Source organism: Eleginops maclovinus, chromosome 16 (assembly GCF_036324505.1).
Source record: "Eleginops maclovinus isolate JMC-PN-2008 ecotype Puerto Natales chromosome 16, JC_Emac_rtc_rv5, whole genome shotgun sequence".
NCBI lineage: Eukaryota > Metazoa > Chordata > Actinopteri > Perciformes > Eleginopidae > Eleginops > Eleginops maclovinus.
Window position 1 is genome coordinate 20,995,618 of NC_086364.1, and position 11,824 is coordinate 21,007,441.

Genomic DNA, 11,824 nt, shown 5'->3' on the forward strand with positions numbered 1-11,824 from the left:
AAATTAAATAGAACACAAAGGTCAGGGGACATATAAAAGTAATTAAGACAGTGATGAAAGGAGTAAATAGTAAAACATTAAATTGCACAGTGTTATTTTACAGTGTTCTTATAGTGTAAAGTAGGAGTCAGTGCATTGCAAAGAAGTATATATTGCACATATAATATATATGATCATGCTCTATCTGTAGTCAGGTGATGAACAGTGGCCACCTCAGTGTACTGCATTTCGTTGTCCTAGTACTTGTACTCTGTGCAATGACAATAAAGGTATTAATCTAATCTAATCTAAAGGAAACATTACCCAGAATTCACAGGAATATAAAGAGTGCCTGCCACAAGGAGAGGAAAACAGCTGATGAGCACAAAGGTGCCAGAGGAGTCAGGGCAGTGCAAGTACTAAATTAGGGATATCAAACACAATGGTGAAGGAATGAAGACTGGAAGCATAATTATATCCTGATACAAATAAATGATGTGACCCCATGTGTGGTGGTTTCATTTAAAAAGATAGGGGTGACCTGATCTAAAACAGCAAAAATAGCCCCTCAAATACAGAGCGATATGTCTACAGTTATTATAGTCTTATACAGTATTACTTCATTACAAGTAACACCCGAATTCAAAAAGTTACTAAAGTAGAGTTCACGGAGTCTTATCTCTAAATGTCTTATTTTTCAGAATGTTTGATTATTATAGAATAGTATATTATACTAATTATATCACAAACAAATACACAGAGTAGGTTAATCTTCTTGTTTGTTTAAGTATAAAGTAAGATAAAATAAAATGAACGGCTAGTATTGAACGACTATATCAAAAGAGTACTTCAGTAAGGCACTTGAGTAAATGTAATCATACATCCCACGACTGCAAACTGTTCTCGACCAACAGACATCGTTAAGTTGTCCCAGATGGTCATGGCGGGCGGAACGTTGAGCTTCGAACTACATGTTTCTAGTCGGACACGTTCTAGACGTTCCAGACCCAGACGCCGGAAGTACTGTGGAGTAAACTCACGTGTGCATCATGAAAAATCTCAAAAAACACAACAATAATTTCAAAGGTGGTAAATTTAAGCCCGGATCCAAGAAAAGAGAGAACAAGTGCATCGTGTCGTTTGACGACAATGACAGAGAGTAAGTGAGTCTGCTGACAGCGGCGTTAGCACAGTGCTAATGTGAGCTAGCAGCTTAGCATTAGCATGTTCCTAACTTAATAACAAGTTAGCGTGAGCTTTCAGTCACTTATATGTTTGAGGTTGTTACACATTGCAATGGTATCTACATGATGTCACATGTGCTGGTTGTTATGCCAGAATAAAAGCAAAACGTGCAAATATATAAATGTTAACAGGTTCAGCAGTTTGTCAAATATTGCTTTTCCAAAAAAACAAAGCTTAATTATAATCAAAGAAGGCTTTATTTTAACGACAATTCAGTGTACAGTAAAATATAAGAATTGGATCTTCGTGTTGTTGTTTAAACCTGTTATATTCTTTCTGTTATGAATGCTGTGGAACAGAAAAGTCATTGGCAACTATTTTGACAATCGATTAATTAGTATATGTCTTTAATTCAATCGATAGAAAACTCCAAGGTAGGTTTCATTATTTGTTGTTTTTCTGAATAACTTAATAACAAATAGACCTAAAAAAGGCAGACTTATCTTGATTTGGTTTGAATATTGAGTTAGAATATGTTTTAATTACTGTCATGTATACTTTATGCTACACAAACCTGCAGGGACTTAAACAGGTGACATGTTTCTTTAAGTTGTTTCTTTTCTTCTGCCCTGGCAGGAACTATTTAACCGGTTTCCATAAACGTAAGGTGGAGAGGAGAAAAGTAGCAGTGGCAGAAATTAAAAAGAAAATCAAGGAGGAGCAGATCAGAGTCCGAGAAGAAGTGAGTGTGATATAAAAGAGCACAACATTTAAATCTGTCTAAAGAAAGGATGAACTGATTTAATGTTTTGCATTCTGCTTTCAGAGGCATAAGGAATACCTAAGGCTGCTGAAGGAGAGGACAGATGCTCTAGGTGAGTTAAAAACAAAAGTCTCTTGCTGGTTTTTACTGATTTCTTTATAAGTCTTGAAAATCTGGACTTCTAGTCATTTTCTTACCTCTTGATTCCATCTCTCAGAGGAATGCGAAGATGATCTGGAAGATGCAATAACCGCTACAACAGAGTCTGTGCAGTACGATCATCCCAACCACACAGTCACCGTGACAACCATCAGTGATCTTGACCTCACAGGAGCTCACCTGCTCGGACCCGCAGCAACGGAGGTAAACAGAAAAGCCTCCGTTTCTCTCAACAGCCTAAAGTGTTTTCTTTATCAGGCTCAATTATACCGGTTTAACTGCTCATAGCTCCATGTGGTCTCTCTGAAAGCTATGAACTGATGCAAATACAACTCCACTAACACTGAGAATCTTTTCATTTCCAAGGATGATGAGGAGGGCAAGGATGAAGAAAAAGAAGAGGAGGCGAGGGAGCAAACTAGAGCAATGCCAAGAAAATCTGGGAATCCAATCATGAACAAAAAGTAAGCTGTTCGTCATGAATGAGGTTTTTTTCCCTTCCATGAAATGTATTGTGTTGTTTTTTCAGACATCACTTTGGGCTCTGACAAACAAAAGTACAAAGGACAACAGATGAATTATACAAATGTATAGAACTAAAAGAAAGGGGGATTAAAAATGAACTCGCAAAACGTTTTCAAAGGTTTCAAAACTGTAATGTGAAAGATTAATGGGTCCAATCTGTCCAGAAATGTCTGCAAATTTAATCGGGAAGATCTATAACTTAGTCCAGTTAAGGACGCCACATTTTCTCATATTTGTCGGTGCATCAAAGAAGTATAAACCTGAATTTCTGTAGTTTTAAAGGCTGTATTATATCTCTGAATCATACCGAACTACAACAGGGATGTTGTGGATTTCTTCGCTTTAGGAAAACCAGCTTGCATGCTAACAACAAAAGGATAAGGGATCTTTTGAAAATGTATTTATAGAAGTAGAATAACAGAGGACAGAATAAGTGTTTATGACCTTTTTACAGATTAAATTGTGTCGACACATCAGATAAACGCAGAGTCAGTCTGAGTCAGTGGTGTCTTTCTTCAGATGTTTTTTCCATTCGTCTGCCCGTCTTCCTCCAGCCGTTCTCACAGCTGCATTTCTATTTTTTCTCCTCTTCCCCCCCCGCCCCCCCCCCCTCGCTGCTACAGGATCCGCTCCCTGAATAAGTCCCTCACCACTTTCACCTGCAAGAAGCAGAAGAGGAAAGCCCGAACGTCAGACAAGAAGCGCACCACGACTCAGAGTAAAAAAAGAGGCAAGTGGCAGAGACGGCGACTGACGGGGAAAAAGGTGCACAATCCAAACGAGTGAAAGGGTTGGGATTGGTGAAGAGACTTCATGTGTCAGGAGCCTGTCGAGAAAAAAATGACTTTAAGCTCCTGTGTTCGAGGAGGATGTGTTTATTCTGCAACATCTGCAGACACAAGCTTATATGGATGCTCACTCATGGACATTGAAACATTTCTGTGTGTCCCTGCCTCTTGATATCCTGTTCAAAAACAGTTTTTGCCGTGTCCTTTCTTTAATGTTTACTGTATTCACCTGCATTTCCACTAATAAAAGATTGCTAACAAGTGACCTTGTGATGCACAAACTGTCCGTGTGGAATTTTTGTCATGCTATTGTTTGATAGGAAACCTGACGCTGTGGTCAACATCCTCTGCAGAACATCAGGAAACCAACCCTGAGCTGTGTGTTTCCTCACAGCTCAGCACTACCTATGTGTGTGTGTGATCCCAACCAGCTTATTCTAGAACCTGTGGAGCACAGAGCCAATGTGAATGTATGTTAACCCCCCCTGACCTGTGTTTATTTATTTACGTTAACCTGAGCCAGCGTGTGCCAGCTGTCACTAGCATGAGCGTTTCATTTAGCTTTCTAAAGCCCGTGATATTTAATACAACCGCTCAAAAGCAGCCGGGCAGGCCACTGGCTCCATGTTGGCTCTGGTTCAGTGTCTGTTTCAGGGTCTCTGAAGTGTTAACCGAGATCCACAATGGCCGCCACAGATGCTTCAGTTTCATTCATTGTTAGATCAGCCAATCGGATTGATTTGAGGGTTCGGCAGCTCGAAGGATAGAGAGCATGGGGAAGAGGAGGCATGTGTTCGATGGGGGTCTGATGGGTAGTTTACCCTCAGACTCATAATGACAAAGAGGAGCTGACAACGGGAGCTTCTTGTCAGGTAATGCTCATACATTCTTATCATTTCTATATCAAAAAAAGGTCCTACTTTTCACAGTCTTGATAGGATTTCAATTTCTGCAGGTTGTGCTATTTGTAAATTCTTGTAAATTACAGTACATGTGCCTTGTGGTTAGTAGTGATACTGTTCTGAGAGGAAGCTTTAGGCAGGGTTCTGGCTGGATTGTGTTTCACTGTCCTCCACAGTGATTAGCTATGACCTACCTTCACAGTTCTGCCATAGATCTTCAATGAACCATGACATAAAACATCCTCTTTAGTATTCACTCAGAGCTGCTGCTCAATAATTACACCTGTGTCCAGTTTCTTTTACTTCTCAAGATGATAATAGCCATGCTCTTGCTCACACATTTCATAATTTTTAGCATCTCCCAACGAGGTTCAAGATACATTTATTTATATTTGTGCAACTGCTCGTCCCCAGTGTTTCTCTGGGTTGCAATGATTGGGCAGTTTACCCCTCCGGACTCACCATGCCCATCTCCAACGATGAGCCAATTTGCCCCAAGTTCCAGCCCAACATTTTCGACCCCTCCCGCTGCCACGACTGCCTGCGCCAGAAGCACCTGCACACCGGCACAGGGGTTAGCACCACCGAGGAAGCAGCACAGCCGAAACCTTCAAAAGAAACGGGAATCGGGGCAAAAACTGGGGCTGTCACTGGGATCGGATCGGTGAAAGGCGTGCTTCTAACACCGATCGCATCCCAGGCAGAGGAAAGAGACACCAGCAGCAAGGTAAGAGAGGAGAGCAGTGTACAGATGGGATGGCAGGAGTAGAATATGTGCTGAGTAATGGGATTAGCCGAACCTGAAGAAAGGTGAGTGCATTAGAAGTCACAGGTGATGTCAGAAAGACCATAGATACTGAGTCAAGGGCAAACAGAATAAGTTCTCCTGTAGTGCAGATCAGAAATAATGCACACGAATTCAAACATTCAGAAAAGAGAATAATTAAAGTAGAACAAATAACTTCTTACTTGACCCAAAAGTCAATGTTGATTTACAAAGAAATTGAGAACCCCTTTTAATTTACAGCCTAGATGTAAACACAGTTCATGAGATCGTGTATGAGTCTTTGTGTCTCGTGAGTAAATTAAAGAAAAGGTCAGGGACGTAGAATGAGAGCAGTGGCTGCTATTATAAATTAACGAAGCTGGATCACTTACTGCCCTCTTGGGAACCACTTGTAATCTTAGACACAGGGGCAACGCACAGTAAGGATGGGCATGTGTACTTCTTTCTAGTTATCCTACCGTGATATAACCACTGTTGTCTGGTTGCAGTTATGTCTTCTAGTTTGTGGTTGTACCAAATATCTCCACTTAGCAGCCCACCTGTAGTTTCATCGAGGGGTGGATGCCAATTTCTGACATTAACAGACAGTGAAGTCACGGCTTCAGATCCCGTATAAGACTCCTTAAGGCTTTGAGAAGGCCTTATGTCAAGAAAAAAAGGGATGAAAAATTAATGAGGAAAGCCGTGAGCCAGGTCGAGTTACAGAGGTGTAACCCTAATCGAACGGCAGGCTCAACATGTGAGTCAGAGAGGACAGAGGGGAAGGACACAGCTAACCCTGGACTCAAGAAGATGGAGCCAGACAGAAGAAATTGGGGATTTTGAGTGTCATATTGACATTTGGTAAGCCTTGTTAGGAGTTACAGCGACTGTCCAGAGTACCATCTGTTCCTCCTCTGCTTCTGGAGGGATTGGGTTTGCTGATTGGTCCCTGTCCAACCTTGTCATCCTATCAGGAGGATTCAGACTGTCTGTCGGTGGTGAGCAGCTACTGTGATGTCAACGGAGGCCGTGTTGGTTATGGGGAAAGCTCTTTTTGCATCCTGAGCCCCGACTGTGAGCTTTATATCTGCGACGGTGACGACGACGACAGCACTGACAGGTACTGGATGGGGATAATATCTAGCTGGAGTTGTACCTTTGATGACTGCTGCTTCTCTACCTCTACCTTCCTCTTCCTCTTCCTTATAGCTGTCGTGACTACCAAGACTTTAGTGGCTCCATCAGTGCAGAGGACGAATACTTGCCGATCCGTCGGCGTTCGACCAAACTTGGCATGACCCGGCTCGACCCTCCACCCCATCGGCCCAACCCTCGGGCATGGATGGACGAAGCTCGAAGCAGAGACAACTTTGGTAGTCAATCAGGTACATGAAAGCTGACCTTCTTTTCGGTGGCCCATTGCTTCAACAATTTCATGGGCACAAAGAGATATGTCTAAGCATGAGTCCTGCGCACCAGAACCATCAGGAAACCTATGACTTACAGCACTTGACCAATCCATATCCAGTTACAGCCTAAGGTGTTCTTTACTTGGCAATACTATTTGATGTCACCAGCTGAGGTGTCGCAGAACAATTACAAGTAATACAATATAGTAGCTCAGTTAGTGTCAGGAAACCTCTGGTAGTTGATCTTTAATGTGCACATCTCTTATTTCTGTTACCCCTACCCCTTGTTTCTATTTCTGTCACAATCCATTTTCTTCCAGGGTTTAAAGAAGACAGAGGGAAGCGGGAAAGTGGGTACTTCTCCCTGGGGAAGGCAACGGGTGCCAGCTCCCTCCGTGATCACAGCCCGTCGTCTCCTTACCGCCATTTTGAGAGAGGACATCCTCTCTTCAATACCAGAAGCATAGAGCCAAAAGACACCATCCCATTCAGAAACCCTAATCTTGGTGTGGCCTCTGAAAGGCAGGCGCCGGACACTTTCTACGATGAGCTGGATGTGGAAATCCTTCCTCCTGACCCCTATGAAATTGCCGTTGAGGTTGAGGCACAGGTCGGCCCTCGCTCTCCGAGTCCTACCCCTTTTAAGATAGCGGAGTCGCTGGCTTCCACCGGGCGAAAAGGGTTCAACAGTTCATATGGCCGGGGAAACCCCTCCCCTCAAGTCTCTTCCTATCAGCAGTCAGGACGTTTTGAGTCCTCAAGGCCAGTGTCAGCTCTCCAGTCTCGCTCTTCTTCTCCGTCACGTGGAAACCTACCGTTCAGACGCAGTGAGTCGACTGCTTCCCTCAGCGGGAACAACTTTGACGGTGGAGGGCGTTCTCAAAGGACGGAGCCAGGGTACAGAAATCCCTTGCAAGGCACAAATGGGCAACGTGTTGAGTCAGGAACTCTACCGAGAAACTTCAAATCTTTTGCTGGTCCAGTCAAATCCCAGTCCAGCACAGTTTCTGATTTCCGGAGTGCCTTGAGGAGAACTGAAGCAAATGGGTCTTTGAGTGCCCGGGGGCGTGATGGCATAAGCTCACCCCCCTCAAGAAGGGACTCTAAACTTTCGGGACAAATGTCTGTTCGCAAAAGTGAAATTACCAGCAGTTCATCTCAAGGACGTGGGCGTGACAGTCGCAACTCGTCTCCGTCTAGGAGATCTTCTGACGGTCTGCGTGACAGTAACAAATACTCACCACCAAGGAAAAGTTACAGCGTGTCTAGCCAATCCCCTCTTCGCAAAACTGAATCAACTATGTCTCTAAGTGGACGTAGTCACCATGGACGCTGTGGCTCCCCCATTAGAGAAGGGTATGATATTGAAAGCCAGGCTCTGCTACGTAACTCAACAGCTAAGAATGGACTGAATGACCAAGAATACGAAAGCCCCATCGTGTCTCCAACCAGACGAGGTTATGAGACAAGTCCGTCTGTGCTTCGTAAGACTGAATCAAGCCCTGCCGTTGGTAGTCGAGGTCGTGACAGCCGTTGTTCGTCTCCTGGAAGGCGAGGCAATGAAACCCCTACTCCTTATCAACTTAAGAAGACAGACACCACTGGTTCTTTACATGGCCGTAGTCGTGAAAGTCGCAACTCCTCCCCCACTCGGAGAAGCTATGAAGCTCCTTCTCAGTCCCTGCTACGCAAGTCTGAAGTAAACAGTACTGTCAAAAGTCGTGACAGCCACACTTTGTTGCCCTCAAGGAAAAACTATGATACTCCCGATCAGCCCTCACCGCGGAAAACAGAAACTAGCAGCTCCCTTAAAAGCAAGAATCTCATCAGCCGCAACTCCTCTCCCGCTAGAATAGGGAACGGTGACGCACCGGGCTACTCGATCCTAAGAAATGCCACCAATGGAGATTCAAGTCATTCCTTTCAGAGAAAACACACTCACCATGACTCAAAACCTGACTCCAATCGCTCACCACACTCCTTGCGGGAGTCGACTCATTCCCTCCGCAGCTCGTCAGCATCTCGTGCTTCTTCCCCCTCCAGACGGACCACAAACGGCAGCAGAACAACTTTCGTCACCTTGGAAGAACCTACGAGTCCCGGCAGTTTCAGATCCGGGATGGGTAGACGTGGCCTTGGGGATCGCCGCCATGAGGATCGCCATCATGAGGGTCGCCGCCATGAGGATCGCCACCATGAAGATTGCCTTCATGAGGGTCGCCTTCATGAGGGTCGCCTTCATGAGGGTCGCCTCCATGAGGGTCGCCGCCATGAGGGTCGCCTTAATGAGGATCGCCTTCATGAGGGTCGCCTTAATGAGGGTCGCCTTAATGAGGGTCGCCGCCATGAGGGTCGCCGTCATGAGGGTCGCCGCCCTTCCCCTATCGAAAAGAGGCCTTCCCACAGAGTACGAAGCCTTTCTCCTTCCCCTCAGATTCAACTGCGGATGCATACCTCCTCCCAGAGCTCCGTTGAGTCCTCAGAGTCGGGCCAGATGTCGACGGGGTCCACAGGACGAAACAGGGAGGAGTATGCCATGCTAGCCGACGTGCCGAAGGTCAAAATGATCCATCAGAGAGAAGGGCCAGGCCATATGGTTCGGCCTCAGACACCGCAACCCTCTCGGAGACAGGAGCTCTTTAAACCAGCCAGGTCAGACATACAGGTCTATGGAAGCCCATATAGCGTCACTAAAAGAAAATATAGCCTTGTTATGAAGAAAGATCCTGAAATGCCTGGTTCCAGGTACTAGGAGAGACATGAATTATTGCCCGGCATTTCAAGTTTCTTATACATTTCTTTAAGTTTGTATTTTTCTGAAAACATCTCATTATTTGGAGACACTTACACAATACTTTGAGAAATGTTGTATTTATAAAGTCTAACACACATTGGCATAAATGGGCTTCCATATATACATCACAAAGATTGAAACGAGAGCTTTTCAGGGGGGAATTTAAACATAAATATGCAAAATGTGTCCCTTTAAACGCGCGTTGCTTGTTAACATTACACATATTAGTTAACAATACGTTGTGTAACATGAGGGTTGTGGTTAATCTAGATGGCTCTGCTTCTTCCACACCAATAGATTGAATACATTTGGCAATTTCAGACATATCGATGACTTTTTGGTTGTGTTATTCCAGCCATTCCCTCAGCAAGCATCCCTCCAGAGAGTGGGAAGAAACAGGGGAGACTGAGAGAGACTGGCACTACGGTGGCAGTGGGTATCTTTCCCGAGCTCAGTCCTACACATCATTGCAGGTACGCTGGTCTGGACAAAGGCTGACAATATTCATCTTAGTTTGTTAAATTAGCTGTTTGAATTAGCCGAGGAACATCGATAAAACTAAATGCTGCTAGGAGAATATGAAATGCAACCAGACATTGACATTTTAAAGCATAGACGGTGGCTGGACGATAAAAGGGGCTGGAAATTGAGCACAAACACTGTACAATGCAGCTGTGTTGTTTCCACCTGCATGCCATGTTAATGCTTAACCACATCTCCCACATCAACATACAAAACCCTGTGGATGGGAAACTCCAGAGGCTTCCCTGTTTTGCACAATTTATTATCCTCTTACCTACAAGCTGTTCCCTTTCAGAGGTCTGGCAGTCCCTCTGCAGATGAGGGAAGTTCTTGGAAAGGTAACCACAACAGATCAGAACAAATGCAGGTATGTGATATAATCTGTGTGTCTATGTATGTAAGTGGAAATATCGTGTCTCCCATCGTGCCATATGGAGGGCGAGGGAGCAGCTGATTACTAATAGTTGTGAACATAATAAACCCAGAGCACATACGCTTCAATAAAAGTTCATTGCCCTTCGTTCTTATTTCAATATATGGTATCTTTCTGTTAAATATTTACAAGACATGCTGGCAGATTGCCTAGCGTTCACACAGATCCTGTTGACAACTGTAAAGATTTTACATACTTGGCACCCTAACCGGCTGGCATATCTGCAGTGTATCTACACTTTAACTGTTCAAACGACTGGTTGCTGACTGCATGTCTACTTAGACTTCACCTACACCCTACAGGCATTTCATAAGACTGACTGAGCTTTGTCAATTGTGGTCTGCTGGGGCATGTGTTGAAATTCCTGAACTGAAACCAACAGCTACCAAGAGAGGATTTTGGAGGTGGGGGTGGGGGGGGGGGGGGGGAGTGCCACTTTGTTTGAAAAATCCAAAATAATTTCAGTCAGAAAAATCCAGCACTTTGTTCCGTTTGTGTGGAAAGTTTGGAAATACTTTTCTGTGTCAAGGTAGAGACGATTGGTCCACGAGGAGAGGAGGAGAGTGACAGGTCATATTAAACAGGACTTTGTGCACATTTCTTTCTTAACAAAACAGTTGTGGCTGCAATAATCCAGAGAACTATTAAACCTCATGTAGCTGGGGATCCCACCGGACCCCCTTCAGCCCCCAAACACTGGTTTTATAGCCCGTGGTGGAAAGTAGCTAAGTAAATTTACTGTAATTAAGTAGAGTTACTGAAGTACAATTGAGTATTATCACAATTTTACTCTACTACATTTATTTAACAGCTTTAGTTACTTTGCAGATTTAGGAGAATGATACATATTATTATACGCTAAACTATTCAGCAGGATATCGTACAACATTTAACTGATGAACTAATTATTGCATCAATAATTTTCATAGAATAATTAAATGTACACAGTTATGGAATGGGCGATAATACATAAAGGGTGCTTTTACTTACAGTATATTTTAATGCCGATTTCTTGTACTTTTACTCCATGGAGAAAGAAGTAATCAAATATGTTCCTTAAGTAAAAATAGCAATACTAAATTGTGAACATACTCTGTTACAAGTAAAAGTCCTGCATACAAAATCATACTTATATTCAGACAAATGTATAAATATATATACTGTAAAATGACAAATATAGTGTTATCCAAGCTGCTAAAGTTGCAGCTATTTTCTATTCATTTGAATACTGTTGGGTAGCTTGTGAATGTTAATGGAATTTAATGGTTGATTACATTTCACATTATTAATCCAAATCTGCCTAGCAACTAAGGGTATTAAATTAATTGTAAAAGTACACAATTTACCTCTGATTGGAAGTGAGATAGAAGTTTACCTCAAAGTTGTAGTGGTGTAAAAAGTACATTATTGGCATGTAAAATACAAAAACATACAACTTCATCAACATACAGTGTATTTGATTAAGTACAGGACTTGAGTAGATGTACTTCACAACACACCAGCACTGTTTTTACTTGAGTACCATCTGAAATGCACGCCTTTCACTTGCATTTCACGGTGCAGTATTTGTACTTTTCTCGTGGTAGAATACGTGAG

At 43.4% G+C, this 11,824-nt stretch overlaps 1 protein-coding gene across 1 annotated transcript; it reads left to right on the forward strand.

The window, feature by feature from the left end:
- The first annotated feature begins 935 nt into the window (after positions 1 to 935).
- On the forward strand, positions 936 to 3,663 carry nol12 (nucleolar protein 12). Its single transcript, XM_063903015.1, has 6 exons — positions 936 to 1,138; positions 1,801 to 1,906; positions 1,991 to 2,039; positions 2,145 to 2,290; positions 2,453 to 2,550; positions 3,235 to 3,663. Exons 1-6 carry the CDS (start codon positions 1,029 to 1,031, stop codon positions 3,395 to 3,397), a joined length of 672 nt encoding a protein of 223 aa, XP_063759085.1. The 5' UTR covers positions 936 to 1,028; the 3' UTR covers positions 3,398 to 3,663.
- The last annotated feature ends 8,161 nt before the right edge of the window (positions 3,664 to 11,824 follow it).

Bases quoted from the DNA above. Each gene is read 5' to 3' on its own strand.
- nol12 (XM_063903015.1), top strand. From the start codon at position 1,029: ATGAAAAATCTCAAAAAACACAACAATAATTTCAAAGGTGGTAAATTT. The intron at 2,040-2,144 runs GTGAGTTAAAAA...TCCATCTCTCAG, and splicing joins GGAGAGGACAGATGCTCTAG to AGGAATGCGAAGATGATCTG. The intron at 2,291-2,452 runs GTAAACAGAAAA...TTCATTTCCAAG, and splicing joins TCGGACCCGCAGCAACGGAG to GATGATGAGGAGGGCAAGGA.